We start from the raw sequence: 20,377 nt of genomic DNA on the forward strand, positions 1-20,377 counted from the left end.
CATGTATAATACATGAGGCTGTTCATTTGTCAAGAAGGCTGTTCTCTGCCGATTCAGCGTATCTGACTTGAGCTGGTTCTCACATTACTTGAAATAAACAAACAACCATCGATGTTATCATTTGAAGCGATATCGCAATCAATGCCACTGCCAGTTGGAGGCAATTTTCCGAACCTGGTGCCCTGAAACGCCCCCCCGCGCACATCCGTGTCAGAACAGCGGGCTTGTCGCCAACACAGCGCCAAATGTTTACAGCAAATTGGACGATGGCTACTGCGGACTGAAAGGGTTGTATCGGTCGGTGAGCTTGTAAAGTTATTGCCACCATGGCACTTGGCAAACACATCAGTGCGCAGGGGAGCCTGGTGGTAGAGCTGCAGTCAACGACGCAGAGTGGAAAAACTTCCAGAAAGCACCGTGCCGCGGGACCCGGACTGACCGGACACCTTCCAGTCGCAGGCTCAAACCAACCAAACACTATCACGCACTTCCATTTTCTGCCCCGCTAATACATCACTGTTTCGGGAGTCGCGTGAATTAGGCACAAAATACACGCCGGTGTTGAACCCGCTGTCTGCGGTGTCGACGCGGTCAACCATTGTAGCAGCAGCCACATACAATGAATAAGTTTGGACCAAAACAGCGACCGTTAAGTTACAAAGTTCCGCGTTGTATTTGTGTCTAATTAAAAAGGCGGTATATGTAAAATATAAATATTTACGGTAATATTCCATCGAGGGACTCTCTAAAGCGCAAACTTCACCTTAAATTATGAGCAGCTCCGGGAAAAATCCATTCAGCAACAACTTGCTCGCTCCCGACGTACCGCAGTTGCTCAACTTGTAGAGAGTCAGACACCCAGCTGTGACAGCCGCGGTCAAGCTGGACACAAGCACAGCTCCAACTTCCGGTCTCAACCTTCAAAATAAACGGACTGAAAGCACTCGCAATGGGCACATTTCTGAATAACAAAGTAATAACTTCTTATAATACACTCTTCCAAACAAAATGACTAGTATTAAAGACGTTCTAACTAAACTAAGATACACATTTTAATGTTTTGTAATGTTCTTTTCAAAGTGCTTCACAAGGATCAAGTGACACAAGCTTTTATTTTGGGATAGCAAGTTCCGGTAGCAGTCCCTGTGATGTGAGAAGAAAACGGCTGCAAACAAACTAATGAATAAATAGATTAATGGATGTGTTTTTACTTAAAAGTGCATTTTCAAAAATTGACAAAAATTTAAATGAACTCCTTTTGGCTAATTTATTTTTATGACTTTGCTACGCCTTCTATTCATCCTTCTTCTGGCACTTCACCTGTAGGCCTACACGTAGGTTTGTGTTCTCAACTGTCACCTGTTTTTTTTCTTACAGAAAATGTGCTTTCTACTTCAGTTGGCTCATGGGCGGATATTTTATGTCATCGTTGGTGGGGACAATAAAAAAAATATCTCAGCAGTAAAGAAAGTTGCTGAGGTTCTGAAAAAGGTAGGCAGCAGACCAAACCACTGCGGGGAATGGCCTGTGTGTGTGTGTCTCCCGGAAGTTGGAGACTGTCAAAGAGCATTGTGCTTTTCATTAGGTTCTGCATTATATTCTAGATTCATGTTGTTTTCATAATCTTTTAAGCATCACGACTTTTCTGTATCTTGTACTGGCCAAGTCATTCTTTATCACGGTGTTTTTTCCTTCTCAAATAGCCACAGTGGTGTAGTCCAGTGTACATGCCATTCCATGGACTTGCAGTTCCCAGGCAAGTTAAAACAGGTGAGGAAATCAATTTTCACTCAATAATTCTGCTCTTTAAGGGTAAAACTATAGACACAGAAAACTTTACTTCTTCCCATGGAACCACACAACATCCATTTACAACTGTCCATTTTCATGTGTGAGGAAAAAACTGTAGTTCTCCTGAAGATGTCATGAAACACTTCACTGGGATATATTTATTTACTGTATTCTTTTTTTTTTTTTAGTACCTTGCTTTACCAATCACTATGCTTTTCCTCATTGGGTCCAGATCAGTCAGATGAATGTAAACTGTTTCCTTAAATTCCAGTTATGTACTGATGAGTTTACATTTGAACTGACTTGAAACAACGTTCCCTTCAAGACAGTATATTTTATGTACGATCACATGCTGTACATGGCTGATCCCTGGTCATGTTTCTGTGCCTGTGAGTTGCTGGATATCCCTGTCCAATGAGTACTTCAGCATGTGCTGGTACAGTCAAAACGGCTTTTAACAGGTGCCTCATTGTACTTGTCCTCATGCAACTTAGTGTGCTGTAGTTCTTTAAGGAAAAACTTCTATTTTAACTAGCACTTTTCATGTCCAGTTTGTGAGTGTTGTTCTGATCATTTTTAAGCCTGTGTACAGAACAGGACTATCATGCTGATTCAGCACCCTGCACTCTATACCCAAGGAAACCCAACACTCTCGGCAACTGAGACCAATCCCAAGAATGCCAAACACTCAGCAATACATATTCTTACAATTTTGTGGGTTCTCAGCATGGCAGTGTGATATAAACAGTTCCAGGTTTCAACATGAAGCTCATCACTCTCTCAGGGCTGCTGGCTATCTTGAAAGAAGAGAAGGTGACTTGTTTTGAGTGCCACACTCTTGACTCTTTTAATAATCCTAATTCCACCACTGTACGTGGCTGTGGCAAACTTTCTGAGCTGAATTAATTTCCATCTGTCTGAAGTGGCTTATAGGCCACCGTTAGATGCACAGGAATGTAATTTCAATGAATGACATGGATTATTAACTTCAGCAAGATTATGTGCCTGTGGATAACCCATCAACACTAAATAAAACGCTGAACCAAAGGCCACCGCATCATTGCTGGCAGAAAGGGAGAGAAAAAAGTAATCAACCCAAATGTAAAACTCTGTCATCATGAGCTAATGATGGCTTTCATGGAGAAGTTACACCATATCAGTGTGGTGAGTATTACTTTTTTATTAAAACATAGAAATGTAAACAGATACAGCACATATACAGAATAAACATCTGAGTAAGTTTAAGTGTTCAAACATTTGACAAACACTATTGACAATTTACCACCAAAGATACCAGATAGTTTTTTAGAGCAGTTCCCCCTTGCTCATATGAATGGGGATCAACATGATGAACTTCAACAGGGAGCAGACGCTCATTTCAACTTGTCACCCTTTTCACATCCTTGTCTTTAGGAACAGTGCCACCTGCTGTTACAGAGGTAGAGGGGAGGGACCTAACACATGCGCACACATACTCGCACGAGGAGTGACCCTCAGTACAACTCACTGCAATGCAGCATAAAAAAACACCTGCACATTGCTCTTTGCAGCAGCAATGCCATTCGTCTTTAGGACTAGAAGAGCCAAGTTTATGTCACTGCTCTCTGGACAAATCACTCCCCAAATATGAAGCCAATTACCCATCGCTTTAGACAGGACAAATCTCATGATGGCTGAACTGTGTGAACATGAACATTCAACAGATGACAGAGATGATGTGGACAGGGACCCCACACTGTACATCAAAATAAAGACATTAGATTTAAAGATGAGATCTGCATTGTTAAAATCAAATCAAACAAAATCAAATCAACAAACTGTTGGTAACATGTGGTGGAAACACTGAGCGTGATGTTAAATGCTGAAAGGGATTAGTTTGAGTTTTTCTGAAGTGGGGTTGTATGAGGTATTTTATCTACATTCAGTGTATTACTTGCAGTAGCCGTCATCCACATATAAAAAAAGTCCGAAACAATTCCTTTAATCCAGTTTGTTTGGTTAAACCCTTCTCCTTACTGCCAGTGCAGGTTCCCTCCAGCTTCATCACGTTAGTAAACAACACCGTGTTATCACACTTTATCTGCATTTTCACGCCATATCAGCAAGTTAAAACAACTCCAGCTAAACATGGGTAAAGTTACACATTGCAGCTTTAAAGGAAAACTGGAATACCTGCAGCATTGATGTGGTGAAGTCCTCAAACTCTGTCACCAGAACCGCAGCTGAGAGGCTTGAAATGATAATTGCAGCAGCTGATTTTGTGAGCCACATAATCCAGTATTCTTTCAGCTAGAAGTATTCATAGTGTGTTAGAAGGTGCAAAAATAACATGGCTCACCAACTGCATAAAAATGTCTTCTCATGTAAAATAATTTGTGCACCTCTAATGTAAGTGCTTTATTGCCACCATATTATGTTGACTCCTTGTCAATGAGTGGTGCTTCCGTGCTACATCATCAAATCTCCACTCCCTTAATCTACAGTTCCTGAAAGAAAGAAAATAAGACAAAATATAACATGTCACTGCTGTTAAAATAAAAGTTTCTCTGTTAGTCTGAATGCCTCGAGGATGCAGCGTGGTGCATCTCTATCCATCAGTGCTTTGAGGTGAGAGTTAGGGTGGAGGAGACACGGAAGATCTGAGGCAGCATGTTGCTCAACTGGTAGAACATCTCATCTGAGATACTCTGTCAATACAAAAGAGACACACACAGACACAGCCAGGATTAGTGAGCAACAAGGGATTGAGATTTGTGCAGCACCAATGTAAAAAAACAAAGCAACACTTGTACACACATTTTCAGTCCACACTGTGACAAAGGCAGGGAACAAATTAAACCTTTGTTTAAACCCAGCTGAAATTGTGCCCACCAAAACAAAAATACATCTGGACTGTTGGTGTACAGCCAAGTGTTAACAGCCCCTGAGGTGCCCTTTAGTTCAACATCCCAGGGTCGTTTTCTTTCCCTGAGGGAACAGTAGTCAAGATGCTCAAGTGATGTGAGCTCCGGCAGCTGTGACTTTAACGGGGGAACATACCGTGGGCTTCGAAACATCGCCACACGTCAAATAAGAATGTTAAGTATTAATCTTTAAGCAGCACAGTGACACACGCATCCTTAAACCGCACACAAACACAGAGCGTATATTTAGGTACTGCATCTCTTTGAGGCCTGGAACACCTTGTTGTTTGAGAAGTGCTATTTAAAATGGTGTCTGAGCACGCAGCTGACAGGAAGCCGATACAGTCGGAGTCCTTTGATGCTGGCAGTTTTATCATCTTAACTTGTCAACATGAGATCCTGCTATAGGCCCTGCTGCCTTCCTGACAAACCTCAAAAGCTACAGGTATACCACATCCATCTACGCCCAAAATAAAATAACAGTTATTCTTCATCCAGCACTGAGGTCCCAATTACTGCCTCACGACTGAATCTGAATGGTTTTCCTCTTTTAGTCGTAAAGCAACACCTCTAAATTGGGTGACTATTTACATTCCTTATGAAAGACATTCGGTTAGACTTGGATATCCAAGTAAGTTCAAGATTATGGCTCAGTGCTGGAAAGCTACATGAAAATCCTATTGCTTATCACACTATTACATGAATGAGCCTGAGCTTTCTCTTATCACAGCAGTGCAAACATGAGCAAAAGGACCTAACTCTCTATAATTCATGGCATGCGTTTCAAACAGTCGCTCTTCTCTGGCTGTATTTCAGAGGTGTGCACTGCAAGGCTAGGTGTGTATTTGTGAGGCCTTAAGTATACATTTCTGTTGAATTAACAGAGATTTGCTGACTGTGTGGCACCTTAGCTATGAGTTGTGAAATCAAAAATATAGGTTGTACATTCTGCTCTCACCTTTGGCACTAGAAACTGGACTGTGCGTGATATACCTCCATCCCATGAGGCCATCTCCATCATGAAGCCTACAAATAAAACAGATTCAAAGTAACTCACATTTAACACACAAAAAAAACATCTTTAACACACAAAAAAATATTTTTATTAAATATCTATCTGTAAAGTTCAGTATATTCCAGGCATTATTTTGTAATGTAGCTTTGCTATTACATTGTATCCAGCTTCCCTCAACGTGCAGAACTGTTTTACCAATCAGGAGGAAGTAAGTGTTGTGCCTCAGCTTTGCATTATGAAAAATGTACACTACTGTCAGGAGACACACTGGTATGTCAAATTCTTCAAAGACAGATTTCAGCAGGAAAAATAATTCATCTCAACAAGACTTCATGTGTCCAATACATTTAAATAGCAATAACAATTGAAAAGCTGTAAACTTGGGGTTTGCTATCAAACATCAATTGGAAATACTGGCTCTCATCAAGTCATGATGATTATATTAGGTTATCTATGAAAATATAAATACACCAATAAACAGCTAAATGGACACAAAACAAGGTGCAATGCAAATAGCCAATTAATTACTTAACTTAAAATGATTTCAAACTTTCCTCTTACCTTTGACACATTTGAATACCAGCTCAGCTCTCTTAAGACACCACGGTATGGTCATCTCCTGCAGAGAGGTGAGAAGAAAAACGAGAACACTGATTTGCTTTGTTTATTGTTAAATGTGCAGCGAAACTGTGTAACATGATAATATTCATTTATTGGCGCAAAGACACCCCCCCCCCCCATGGGTCTTTCATGCACTAACAATAGGATAGTACACTCAAGAGATTTTCATAGTGACTGCGGCTGGTACCAGAGCCAATTGAGGCAAGGAGAGGAATTTCTTACAACCAGAAAAATAAACATGTTTGTGAAATGGTTTAAAAGTCATTGTCTGCAAACTAGCGCTCTAAATTGGTTGAAAGAGTTTTCAGTTTCCTCTCTGCAAACTTTTAAACATGTACAAAAGTGTTCCTTGTTCCTGTTACTTAACGCTCAAGGGAAAAAAGAAAACATTAGAATAAGAAGCAAAGCCCTGTTGTATTTCATCTAGACAAACTACGTCAGTTTATGTCAGTCATCGGCTTGTACTAACAGGCAGCCATCTCCACTAAATGGCGAACAAGACTGAAAAGAAGATGCCAGATGAAAGGTTTGATGTGAAACCAGAAGCTATCAATTAAAGTTCCTCTGGTTCCAGAGGCTTCAAAAGTTCAAAGTCTTTGGTTTTGTAAACAAAGACTCTTGATTAGACATGAGAAGAAAAATTGCACTGGACATGTTGAGGCATGGGTGCTCTCCAGACAAAGGTTTGTTGAGAATTGAGAGTATAATGTTTTAATTTGTACTCAGTTGAAGAACTAAGAAGAAGCTTTTGTAGTTAAAAGAAAATCCTGATTCCAAAAAGTTTCAGCAGAACAAACAAAAAAAGATTTCCACAATTTCCAGAAGAAAAATCCACCTTATTGTGATCATAACTCTGCTTGATTCGATCTCAGCCCATCAGTCACTGAAAGCTTTCTCTGTTACTCTTACCCTACTGTGTGAGTACATAGTTCTGCAATACATACACCCTGAGAGGAACTAAGTAAACAGAAGCGCTCATGACTCTCTACTTTACCCTCCTGGTTTTAAACCTGGACAATGAATTCACAGCCAGTGCCTGACAAACTAAACCACAGCTGAGGATGCAGCGCATAAACAAGCAGAGACAGAATGAAAAGGAAGAAATTGTGACTGTGCCCTCAGTTAGGGCTACAGAAACCTGTGTGGCCAGCAGGTTCTCTTCACCTTCTGCCACAATCACAAACTATTTAGGCGCAACACAGATGCAATGCCTGGGTTGGTGTCAGTTTCAACCATTTATCCATTACCTTTAGGTAACTATTTCAACTACTATCTAAAATAGTGATGCCGATTAATCAGGGCAATCAGGGCATTTTGAGATAATCAGTATCTGAAATACAAAAAATGTCTGCAGACACATCTGCACACATTAGTTAACCATAATGTTAACATTCTTAAATGACAGCAAATGTAATCTAATACCATTACTGGCTAACGTTAAATATATAATATTATACTGCAGAGAATAATGCAGTTGAATGACATCACAAGATGTACCCCGCTCTCCTTAAACACCAGTCACATTCTGAAATCCACAGAATAACCCAATGTATATTTCTATTTCATTAGTTAATAAAAAATCCATCTAAAACATGTTACTGGCTAAAATAACTACATATAGTATATTTCAATCTGTATAGGATGATGGAATTATACATTGTGGTGTATAATATATGTGCATTTGACTCATAAACCTTTATGATCAAGAACAGTGTCAAGCGGATTTCTTCTCAACACATCATCGCAGCATTGTTGTTCGGACACCACAACATGACTTTTCTTTGTTTTGATATCGTCATTATATATCAGCTTTTTCATTATTTTATTCAACTTTTACTGAATTATTTCAATCATATCCATGATTGTAACTGCAGCTCATCCATTACTTGTAGCTAAATGTTTTTTCATGCACTCTGAATCACAATGCAGAGTGTAACAGTTACAGTTGGCTGACTTTGTGGTTATATTTCTTAACTCAAGTCAATTATTATATTTCTTAACCCAAATATAAATTAGTTGAGCTAATCCTAAATCTTTCCACATATCCTGGAAACTGCAGAAGAACTCCCTGAGGTACAAGTACCAATTTAAGGTAAGATTCCACTGAAACTCACAGGACCACTAAATCCTCCCTTGTGTTTACTGGGAGTAATGCTTACACTGTAACCCTTTCCTAATCTGTTCAAGTCAAGTGTTTGGTACCCAAACAATTCCACTCTCCAACTCAAACATTTACTTTTTCATACATTGTATTTTATTCTTGACCAACTGTGGGAGCAGACTCACTGCATGTTTGTTGGTCCTACAAAGTTAAACAATGTTTGAACAAATGCAGCGATAAGAGGATAACTGAATTCTGAATTTGGGTTTAAATACTCCCTTGAGGTATCACATTACTATAATCCTCAGTAAGTGTGTGAATGTGTGTGGAGTGTGATGGAGAAAGAACGTGAATATTACAACATCATCCATACGTACAAGCATTCACAGTGCTCTACTCTTACCTCTGACATGTCATGGACCAGCAGCAGAGGGACGGTGACGGTGGTGACGTCGTGGGTGCAGCAAACCTTCAGGATGTTTCTCAAGCCCATGATGGCGGGGTCCCGGGCGGTGATGTTCCCTGAGCGCACGTTGTCATCCACACACAGGTGGAAGACAACGTGGACCTCTGACAGGTTGGAGTGCCGCGAGATGTAAAACTCACCTTGTGGAAGAGACACAGCAGGCACAGTACTTATAAGTGTGTGATACTGAGAGAAAAAGGCATGCAGAACTAGTGTGCTGCTGAATAATGTGGGATTGATAAATCAGTGGTTTTATGCTCTGTTAATCTGACCAGAAGTCAGTGTGAAAAATAAAAAAATTTACCTGGTAAGATACTAGATGGATTTCTTTCAACATTTTTGCTCTTATCGTCACCTCCATTCCTTGGAATCTCTGTAAGGATATAAAATCACAAATCAGTTTGCACAATCTCAAATATCAAATCTAAACATCTCATAAGGACACCTAATGGCAATGGAAGCGGGACTTTCCTTGAAAGGCGTTTAAGCGGGAATGAATGTTTCTAAATGCAGCTCTACTCTTCGATCCCCTCAGCCTATGTGGTGATAAGTATCTGGACACAATTTCCTGTCAACGCAGTAGCAGTGATGTATTGTAAGTAAGTGTTTTCTACTTCCTGACTACTTATCCCACATCTTATACTGCTGGCCTGTCACTGACATTCTGAAACTCTGTGCAGTATAGTAGAAGTTTCTGTACAGCAACACCGTTACAGGCATGTATATAGTTGTACTCCCCATTCAGTGTCAAAATGAGAGATTGAGATACTCCTTTCTTGTCTTGCTAAACATCAAATCAGGTCAATTAGAGATCAACCTCAAAGCAGGTACTAAGTAAATCTTCAGTAGAATCTGCGTCCAGGGGTCTCATTTTTAATACTTTGCGTAGAATCCTCACTAAAAGTGTACGTGCGTATGCCAAAAAATATACAGACTTAAAAAATTGTGCATACACACACCTGTACACAATGTTCCCTTTATAAATCACAATCATCTTGAAATGTGGCGTATGTGAGCAACCTCCATGTCCGACCCCTTAAATGCCTACAATTTCCTATAAATGGTCAGTGAAATGCCCCTCATTAATATTAATACGTACTGACTGCATGAAGAACAGGACGGCAAAATCTGACAAAAAAACGAAATTTAACTCAGTGTGACACTGACGTTCCTATCCGAAGCATGTTGTTTGATGGGTAAAGAACACACTTTCATGCAATGCTTGTGTGAGGAAAGGGGGCACCGGGCAACGGGATGACCCATGTACTAGTTTGGATTCCCCCCGTTTGAAAAGAGAGTAAACCAAACGCATTCCGTTTATGCTTAAACATTTATTTAGGCTATACAATCAGTCCACTCACTTAACGAGACTGCTGTTAAAAGGAATATGACTTGTTGTAAATGATTTACTAAATAAAATAGTGTTAGCCTATATTTTCCATAATGTGTTTTTACAAGCAGCACATCACATCCACACACTGGCGCACAGCGTTTGGCTCGATAAGGCAACAAACATGACAATACATGAAACTATTCTCTCGTATTTGCTCGACTGAAGCACTGAAAACGGCATCAAAATATAAATGTAGCCTAATTTATCCTCCTGTTCACCTTACTTATGAGAATAAATTGCACTGCATGCAAGTAGCCTATTAACTAATATGATTTCTGATTAAACTGTACAACATATTTGAGGCTTCTTTTGAAGAAAAAGATTCCTCCGTTTGTTTTTATTACCCTAAATCATGGTTCTTTTGTGTGCGCTGCACAAAAAATTGTTTTTTAAATTATGTTTTTTTCAGGGAAAAATTAATCAAACAGGTATTTGTTTATTCAGACAGGCTTTATGCCTATAATACTCAGAGGTAATATTGCAATTAATTTTACACAATAGTAGGCCTATTCATTTCAAACCATTTCATTTTTCTGCCATGTGAGCCGAAATGAGATTCTCCAGTTTATGTGCGTACGCATGGTTCAGAGTTTGCGTGGAGGACCACACATTTTCCCGTCAAGTTTGTTTTTTTATAGATCACAACCTTTGCTTGGGAAGTGGCGTACGCACGTTTCCAGACCTGTTTTGAACGTACGCACCGTTTATAAATGAGACCCCAGGTCAGTAGCTCCGCTTTGACTTTTCTGGTGAAATGTACATTCAGGATGAAATTCTTGGAAGCTCTGTCTGCATTGTTCTGTCTGCAATTCTACAAATATGTTGACACTGAGACCCCAGGAGCCGCCAAAAGTCTAACCAGGTTGTTCTTTCTGCTTGCTGCTCCGCTGGGCTCTGGCATAGAGCAACACCTGCTGCACCTCCTCCAGCTGCGCCTCCAGACAAGGAAAGTGGAAGTCTGTACACTCCTTCGCCACGGTGGCAAAGTCTGGGGGGTCAACACAATACAGGCCAGGGTTGAAATGACACATGAAAAGTTCAAGTTAATATCTAGTCAGAGCTTATCTCTGTAATTATGTCTCCATAGCGTACTCCCACTCATTTATAGAATATAATGCAAACTTAAACGTGAATGGAGTGCGTAGTCTTGAAAAATCATTTAAAGAGGCGTGAAAGAAAAGTGTTAGAGTGAGTCATGAGTAGGACAAAAAAAAGTTACAATTCATTGTTGCAAAATATAATGCACTGGCTAGAATTATTGTGAAAAATGTTGACACGTTGACCATCTAGCAGGAGACTGCCAAACGCAAATTTGCAGCTTTCTACAAAACAACACCACAGGTTGCCCAAGTGACAACATCGCTACGAGGATCACCAAAATATGTTCCCTAACCTCTCTTGATGCCACTGTAAGAGTTCACCCTGTTGTCAACCAACAACACCAGACCACAGAGTGAGGAGGAGTAGAGCGAAAGGGCCGTCTGTAGCCGCCTTAACTTTGCTCCGCCGCTGCCGTGCCGCCGGTGCTTACAGAAGTCCAGCACGTCTGCACGGACCAGACGCAGGTTGTGCATCGTCTTCAGCTGTGCTCCTAATCAAAAGAATTTCATATATAACATGGACATGTCAGCGGACACAAAACTGTGTACAAATGCTTGAACAGCATGTTTGAAGTGAGGCACCTAAGTGTATGGTGAAACTCTCCTCCAGCTGAGGCTGCTCCTCAAACATCCTGGCCCCAGAGTCTGCAAGTTCGGACAGCTGGCTGGGCTGCACCTTGATCTCCTCACTGGAAGTCAAATATGCAAACAAATCAATCAGTAAAGATTTTCCATGAACAATAGTTCATCTGATGTATGTTTTGTAGGTTCAAGGAAGGAATGGACAGAACCTGAAGTGTCATACCAACAAAGAAAACAGAATGCAGACATACAATTAAAAAATATATATTTTCACTACCCAACACTGCTGAAGATATAAGGCAGTTTTTACCATTCAGTTGTAGTTTTTGTGGTTTCTTCTTAGATAGAAAAAACACTTCAATTCCAAAAAAAAACAATATCAAAAGGACACAGAAATTCAACCTGAATTCTGTTTTCAGTTTTCCTTTATGCGCTAAAGCTTTAAAAAAAAAAGCATCTTTGTGTTCAAAATGCTGATGTATTACGTTCCACTCACACACAACAAGATAATGGTATTCATCATTAAGAAAAACTGGTGCTGTGTCAGCAGCACATTGAGCAGCTCTTACAACACAGGTCCTATCTGCTTTTTGATGGAATATCCAATACATGCAGGTAGAGGCCGACCGATTAATCGGCCGAATTTTGGCATTTTTTAACATAATCGGCATCGGCCAATATCCAAGTATATCAAGCCGATTATTAGGCAGGCGCATCTGTGGGCAGCCTAGTGTTGTCGTGGAGCTAACGGTAAGGATTCAATTCTTATTACTCCTTTATATTTAATTAAAAACTTTTGATATGTTACTGCCAACTTCGAGAAAAAACCTGAATAAGACACATGACATTCGGCTAATTTGGATCGTAGTTGAAGTTGCATTATCACAGAAGAGTTGCTATCATGTCACAATAAGTAAGCAATAATTTTGCAATTACAGAGTGAATCTGAGACTTTTATTTGTTCTGTTTGTGTGTCTTATATTTGAGAGGGTTGTCACTCAATGCAGAGAAATAAGTAATAAAAAAGAGACCAACGCACTATAGGCTAGTGACAGACTGGCTTGGCTTTGCTTTGCTAACGGGTAGCTACAGACAGACCCGGTGCTAATACGGCACTGGAACCTTAAAGACCGTTATCTACCGCACCGAATATCAACGTGGATTTCTGTGCTTCAGTTCGGTGCAAATAGAGGTTAAAAACCAAGCAAATATCGGCCAAAATAAATCGGCAGCATTAATCGGCCATCAGCCGACCCGGATTTCAAAAGATCGGTATCGGTATCGGTATCGGCATCGGCGTGAAAAAAAACATATCGGTCGACCTCTACATGCAGGGGAGTGTAAGACCTGAATTTAAACCACCACTCTGCTGGACCTCACTGCTGTTAATCACTATTAGATGTTTTCCCTCCACTTCTGAGCACAATATGCCAGTCATAACTGATACTGCAAAGCTGAGCATCAGTCAAACTAATCTGAGTTTTTGACCTCTTGTAATCACTTCAATTTTTATGTAAATGGAGCCTGTACTTCAAAAGGGCCAGCAGACATGTCTAGCTTTGGATCAGAACGGCTGCAGAAGTGCAGCTGTTGAGATCCTGCTACTATAAGTCAGTTTGACCTCTAGTCGAGAATCAGTGGGACTTTCCTGATAACAGAATTCACAGACGAAAAGTAGTTCATTTAATCACTTCAATCCTAGTTTTCTTTCTTTTATTCACCCTATTGTATCACTTTAAGTTTTAAGGTTTGATGTCGTCTTAAAAGTTCAATTACTCTGATTTAAACCAAACAAGCCAAAGCCACTGCACCAATGGCACATTATCAGTCAATAAAGACTGTGAAGTGCTGTTCTGTTGTTCTTCTGCACATTGCATTCCTCCGTGTCGACACTGCAGCTTTACTTTTTCTACCCAACAAGAGTAAGTGACTAAGCACTTGACTCCAGTGTTTATTATCTTGGCTCAACCGTTTCTGCTTTATCCTGGGAATTAGGGGAAAAAATACTGCATTGAAAGGTGCATGTGGGTGTAAAGTAAGTGGACAGATATCATAAAGGTGTACACGAAAAAAGATCATACTACAGAATACACTAGGGGTGTGACAATTAAAACCTGACAATATTTCTCTTCAGGGAAAACCTGTGTTACGAGACATTTTCACACACTGTCCCGCCACACATAGGTTTTCTCACGCAGTGAGAACTGATACATTAACATTAACTGATAACATCAACACAGTTCACGAATCATCCCCACCCAGCTGATGCAACAGTGGTGTACGGCGCGATAGTAAAGTTAAGCCCCATCTCACACTTTCAGTCGCAGCCAGTTTGTGACCCAGTGGTAATAGTTTTTGCTATAGACATCTACAAACTGAGGCGCAACCTTGCTCTTTTTGGGACTTTGAGCTGCACTTCATTGAAAGTGCTGAAGTTAACGTGTGTGGATTTGTGTTGAGATTTCTGCCTGATCAGTAGTGTTTTCAGTTAGTGTTATTTTCCACCTCCTTGTCAATCCTAACTAGATGTCCCAGAAATGGTTTCTGTGTCCGTCAGACAGTCTGATCGAAATTTTACCAACGGAGCAATAACGTAATGTACCGCAGAGTACAGGGCAGGTAGACTTCATGAATCTATCATGAATCATGAATTCTAATGAAATGATGACATTAGTCTTGTACTATTATGACTTTTTTGTCGACGTGTCAGAGAACACTGAGATTGAACATGAGCAGAAAACTTACTGAAACAGAGGAGCTTTTAGCCCAGGAGTTTATAACTGAATTAAAATTAAATAATTTATCACTGAGGTGAAAAGGAGCCACAACCACATTTAAAGAGGTTACTTCACTAAACAAAACACACATAACAGGAGGGAAGACTAAATCACGCCTGCATCTGTGTTGACTCACTCAGCAGAGAAAGCAATACAGAATGCCAGAGAGCCTTAATTCATAATAGTCTGCTATATTTTGAAATGTCACCTGCCACCAGAATTTTGTGTTTGCCTTTACATAAAATTTTCATATAATACGGCATTGAAGATTTCTTAAAAATAGTGTTAAAATCTAGTCTTGTGGACCCAATATCGTCTCTCGTCTAATGAGCTAAGTGTCTCGTCACACCCTTAGTATACGCACAAATACAACATATTAACAGACCGTTTGTTTGAGACTCTCACACACACACACACACACACACACTCACACTCACACTCACACTCACTTAATTTTGCTGCTGTTGTTGGATTTCTGCAGGTCCTGGTGCAGTTTGATGACCCACTCCTGATACTCCTGCTTCTGAATACCGGTAACTTGCTTCAGCTCACTGGCCCACTTGTTCTCCAACACCTGCTCATAGACGACAAAGTCAAACACTGAGGAGCCTTAGTGTGACAACAACATATTTTGACTGGGCAGGCTGGAGCAAATCTGAACCTAAAAAGTGAATACTAACTCACTAACTGAATCCCCTGAAATGTCTTTTGTGTGATGATCACTTTGTGCTGGGATCAAGGTGCACCTGTTTTCAGCACTGTTAAAGAGTATCCCAACTTCTTTTTTACCTGCTGTGCATCGAAGTGTTGGGAGGCAACTGTATTTACATCCTGGTCACTCAGCGTATTCCCCAGCTCGTGCATCACTTTGTCCATTTCAGAAGCTTGCCTGCCAGACAGAAAAATATTAATTGATTTGAACAGACTGAATGGAAATACATCATCATCTATACAACTCATAAAGAAAAGACACATGTTATTTCAGTCACCTGTATTCATGCCAGATGACTGAAATATCATCCCAACACTGTATAAATGACATGCTCGGCCTACTGAACCAAACTTCTAAAACGTTTAAAAGCACCCTATGAATACTGAAGTTGAATAAAGCTTTAGCCATACAAGTTTTAACAGTATTTTAATTTACAAAGAAAGATGGGAAAAAATACAGTATGAGCAGGAAATCCAAGGATCCCGGTTCCAGGCAATCATCCCCAAATACCAACCTCTCCTGCAGCTTCTTAATCTCCATGTCCCTCTCACTGATGAGCTCGGAGATGCTGACAAAGTAGTTGTGCTCCAGGTTGAGAAGGGTATCTGAGGCAGGGGAGTGGATCAGCTCATGGTAAACATCGGCAAAGTCCTCATCCCAGCTGGGCTCTTCGGGCCGAGCATGCTCCAGCGTGGTCTGAAACGGTAGTGGGAGAAAGAAAATAACAATCTCCAAATGGCAATAGCAAGTGGTTACACAAAGGCAAAGAAACACAACCTAACCATGTTGTGAATTCCACACTGCAGGGTCGCTTCACTGTAAGATACAAAAACTGTCATTGTCAGTGATGATCTGCTGCCAGTGCTCTTGAGTAAGAGATGCTGACTTTCAGTTGAAAGTGTAAAAACAAAAGTTTCTGTGGTCAGAAGAAGACAAAATGCAATGTCAACACATTGCAAATGCTTTGCTCAATAAACCAGTGCAGTTAATGCACCCCATCCATAATTAGAAAAGCAACAGAACAGTATTCAGAATGTGAAACTCCTCTATTTATACAGGCTCAGGAATCTTCAGGCCACAAACATGATAGACACTGGAAAGCTTCCATGGGTATTTCAGTGTGACTGCAGTAAAACGTAGCCAGTCCTTAATGTGGGCCAGAGGGGCAGCCTCTGTTTTTTATATATGCCGGGGCAGGTGACAGAACTGAACTTTGAAGTATAAAACCAAATGTTCTTATTGACCTTCTCTAAGCATGAAATAAGAGACATTCACATTCAAAGAAATGTGTCAGTGAGAGGACCGTAAATATTTTAATTAGAAAACCACAAAGTTCACTTCTATGTTTCACTAGACTGTTTGTTTTGTATTGATCCATGATAAAAAAGTGAAGACTCCATTCTCAATTATGAGAAACTGCCACCACATACAGTATTGGATCTCTGGGAAGACACACATCAAAGTGTAACCGAGTGCAATGGAGAGACATTAAAACGCAGCACTGAGGCTTATGTAATGAGATTGTTTTTCTCCCAGGAACTCATGAATAATCAATTTGCAGATTTTGCACTGCACTACTTCTGTTTGAATTACTTTAATGATCCATGACTGCCCCGAAGTTAGCAGGAGCATTTGAGGACACTCCCGAAACACTGCTCAGCTACTACAGAGAAACAGAGTAGTGGATAAACGATCAGGGTGTGTTGAGCAGCCAGTGTCTGAGATTAGCTTTTTGGAACACCTGCCAAGACTAAAACATGCTGCACACAATATTAATAGACATTTTTCACAGAAATATCTTCCCTTTCCTTCACTTTGAGTATAGACTCAAATATAATCATGACGTACGACAAAACTCTAGTTGCAAAACAAGCATTTTTAAGCCACCCAACAAACATAAACTGTGGTGAAGCTGAAATGTTCATCCAGGTGGCAAACAGGAGTAGAAGTGTAGAGAAGTCTGAATGCTGAATCTGTCATGATTATAAATACTGCAATGAGACGTTGTGCTATAAGCACCTAATAGCCATTAAACCCGCTGATGTTAGTTTTTCAGCACAATAACATACTGAAATGCATTATCACCTCCACATAAGACCTGGTCCATGCGTTGGTAAGCTGGTTTAGGTCTACATCGCCCGTTGTGAGTCTATGTAGGGCCAGCTCTGCCTCTCTGTCATAATCCAGAATGGTCTCCTTCTCGATGAAGGTGGAAAGGGAGGTTTTTAGCTCTGCAGGAAGAGATGTGCGCATGTAGCATCATTTAAAACATGTTTTAATTTCTGTGCAAGCCAAGATTGTACTCAGTGGGCTGGATCCATTTCATTTGTTACAGGTTTCAAACTAATAGCAGGCATGCTGACAATACCATCTTGTTCCCAGGAACATGAGCAGAGAGTAATTATTTGAATAGATTCATCTAAAATAAACAGACTCTGATGTCTCTTGTCCAACTGTACAGTCACAGAGTGTTCAGGGGGGCCTGCCCGAGTCCTAAAATACCAATAATAGTGATAATAAACCTTATGAATGTTTTTGGGAATTGAGATCTAATACCTAAAGATAGATTATATTGTACTTAAGACTTTAAATATACAGAACTGAAATGTTTTAATCATAATACAGTTTTAGCAGTCACCAATAATCAATTTAGTGTCGGTTATGTTCAGTTCTAGTGTGTTTTGTAGGAGTATATTGTGACAAATACTGTTACAGATTTGTTTTATCTGATAACTTGATTTCCTTTAAAAGACAAGTAGGGGACAGAGTTGAAGGGGCTATTGCCACCATCAGTGGCAGGCCACATACAGCTCCTGACACGTTTTACCATTCAGAGGGTTGTCTTTAGACTAGACACTATATAGCTAATGTTAGGGTTGGGGTGATGGTTGCAGTTAAGAAAGTGGTTCACAGGTTGCCTTACACATGTAAAATGAAAAGAAACACCTTTCATTTGAAAGTCAACTCCACCTGTATGCAGAATAACACCACAAATACAAAAGTTCTGTAACTTTTCTTCTCTTTCACCAAGAGTGGCAATCTCACCATTTTCTATGTAGCAGGGTATTTTATGTAGCAGCATCAGGCGTCCATGAAGGTCACTGGTGTCCTCTTGAACAGGAAACTGCAGAGGCACTTTGAGGACACAGTTGTGTTTCCCTGCCTTGAACTCCAACACAAACTCCTTCTCAGCAGTACTGTTTGCTTTGCCTTTGTTTTTCTTCATGGCTGAGGCTGAAAAACAGAAGAAAACACGACTGAAAGTCTAAGGGCCACAATTAAGTAACGTTAAATAACCGAATAATATGTGAAATAACCGATGTTAACCAACTGACAGCGAAAACAGCGTACAGTAACGTTACAGGCAACACAGTGAGACAAAGACTACTTTGTTAATACCGTCACCAACTGTAATAAGGACAAGTGTTTTGAAGTTGCTACAACATGTATGTTTAATTGCTGATTGAGATCACTGTTGAGGGTCAGAGTGTTTACCATGTTATTGTGAATGTAGGATTAACGTTAGCTCCACGTTAGCTGTCAGTGTAGCTAACGGGTATGGAGCTAAAAACAATAACTCTGCAGTGGACATGTCTAACGTTAGCTGGGCTTCGCTGTTTGCTTTATTTGGTGAACATATAGATCTTATAAGAGGCAGATTTACCTGAGTATGAATGAATACGGTGTTTCCTGTTGCAGAGAGAGGGCTCCCGTTTGCTCCAGTCAGCTGTCTGCTTCAGGGTAGCAGCGGGACAGTAAAAGCACTTTCGCGACACTGAGGTCCGCTACGTAAGATCATGTTTTCGACTGTGTACCAGAACTGCTATAGTATGTGTGTGGAAGCTTAACACGTTGCAAATCTTATATTTTTAAATTTGGGTTGCTGTCTTTCGCATATAAAGCAGATTTACAGAGCCACGAATCTACTGACCCCAAAGCTTAATTTACAAGAGCTTTTTTCCCCATCAGATTGAATAAAGGTTTTTCCTCGGCCTCTACCTCCCTCTGCTGGTCAAAGATGATTGGTTGATGGGTGGTTTATAAATTAACTATTATAACGCATAACTTTAATTATCAGACCATTATATACCAGCTTGCTGGATCTATGTTTGCCAAACCAATTAAACTAAATCTTTCAGGAGTCAATTTACATAATCCATCAGGCCCCCTTTAAGGTTCCTATAGTGAGCAGAGGGTAGCAGTGAAGTGGCCAGGCTGATTTTCTAATGTTTATCTTCAAAACTTAATCTGCTTGCCATTTAATTAAAGAAAGTTAAACTTTCTAAAGTTTACACTTACTTATTTTACGGATTATATTTAACTTGATATTGTGTAGATTATATAATCTATTAACTCTACAAGCAACAACTGAAAGAGACTGAGGTAAGTCTACACATGGGCTGTGTACTATATGCTTGACTATTTGACAGATCCTGACTACAGTCTAATGAAATGTGCAAAATTACCCAAATTTTTTTAATACACCTACAGTGGCTTCCAAGTACATCTCACAGTCTTCATCCGCAGATGGAGTTAGCTCAGTTGTCATGGAAGACAAAAAAATATGCTACAGTATAATTTGTATATTTACCCTATCGATTCCCACCACGACATCCACCAATGTGTCCCTGTGGAAGACACTTAACCCCTAGTTGCTCCAGAGGCGTGTCGCCTCTGACATATATGGCAGTTGTAAGTTGCTTTGGATAAAAGCGTCAGCTAAATGATTAATAATAATAATAATAATAATGATAATTATTATTATTATTATTATCATTACCATATAATAATAACAAAACCATGAAATTAAAGCCAGTCAAAGGTGTGTGCTAACTAAGTACATAGTCTAATGCATGATAAGGGTTTTTTAAGTGGCTTTTTATTTGATGTGCATGTGCGCGTATACGTGCACGCAC

General features: G+C 40.1%; 2 protein-coding genes and 1 long non-coding RNA gene across 5 annotated transcripts in view; 1 reads left to right on the forward strand and 2 right to left on the reverse strand.

The window, feature by feature from the left end:
* The window catches only part of slc45a3 (solute carrier family 45 member 3), a 36,762-nt gene extending 35,881 nt beyond the window's left edge, over window positions 1-881 (reverse strand). Inside the window, exon 1 of the mRNA XM_046036611.1 lies at window positions 764-881. The gene's annotated coding sequence lies outside the window, so the exon portion shown is untranslated. The remainder of the gene's footprint in view (window positions 1-763) is intronic.
* On the forward strand, window positions 197-8,543 carry LOC123961330. 3 transcript variants are annotated; one of them, XR_006822714.1, is made up of 4 exons: window positions 197-301; window positions 1,378-1,491; window positions 1,704-1,770; window positions 2,430-2,532. It is a non-coding gene; the product is annotated as an uncharacterized LOC123961330 (long non-coding RNA). The 3 variants fall into 3 exon arrangements; XR_006822715.1 differs by lacking the exons at window positions 197-301; window positions 2,430-2,532 and adding exons at window positions 327-973; window positions 8,390-8,543; XR_006822713.1 differs by lacking the exon at window positions 197-301 and adding an exon at window positions 327-973.
* On the reverse strand, window positions 2,948-19,381 carry lg22h12orf4 (linkage group 22 C12orf4 homolog). Its single transcript, XM_046036612.1, has 14 exons — window positions 19,126-19,381; window positions 18,507-18,695; window positions 17,547-17,692; window positions 15,976-16,157; window positions 15,539-15,638; window positions 15,199-15,323; window positions 11,973-12,079; window positions 11,684-11,881; window positions 11,150-11,278; window positions 9,202-9,270; window positions 8,835-9,037; window positions 6,271-6,328; window positions 5,653-5,720; window positions 2,948-4,478 (listed from the first exon to the last, which is right to left on the reverse strand). Exons 2-14 carry the CDS (start codon window positions 18,685-18,687, stop codon window positions 4,386-4,388), a joined length of 1,659 nt encoding a protein of 552 aa, XP_045892568.1. The 5' UTR covers window positions 18,688-18,695; window positions 19,126-19,381; the 3' UTR covers window positions 2,948-4,385.
* Between the last annotated feature and the right edge of the window lie 996 nt (window positions 19,382-20,377).

Source organism: Micropterus dolomieu, linkage group LG22 (genome assembly GCF_021292245.1).
Source record: "Micropterus dolomieu isolate WLL.071019.BEF.003 ecotype Adirondacks linkage group LG22, ASM2129224v1, whole genome shotgun sequence".
NCBI classification, from domain to species: Eukaryota; Metazoa; Chordata; class Actinopteri; order Centrarchiformes; family Centrarchidae; genus Micropterus; species Micropterus dolomieu.

What these genes read in the sequence shown, in the direction of transcription:
- lg22h12orf4 (XM_046036612.1), bottom strand. Translation starts at nt 18,687, where the DNA reads ATGAAGAAAAACAAAGGCAAAGCAAACAGTACTGCTGAGAAGGAGTTT. An exon ending in AACACTTCGATGCACAGCAG is followed by an intron (nt 15,324 to 15,538) that starts GTAAAAAAGAAG and finishes GTCTATGAGCAG; the next exon opens with GTGTTGGAGAACAAGTGGGC. An exon ending in TCCATCTAGTATCTTACCAG is followed by an intron (nt 9,038 to 9,201) that starts GTAAATTTTTTT and finishes CTCTTCCACAAG; the next exon opens with GTGAGTTTTACATCTCGCGG.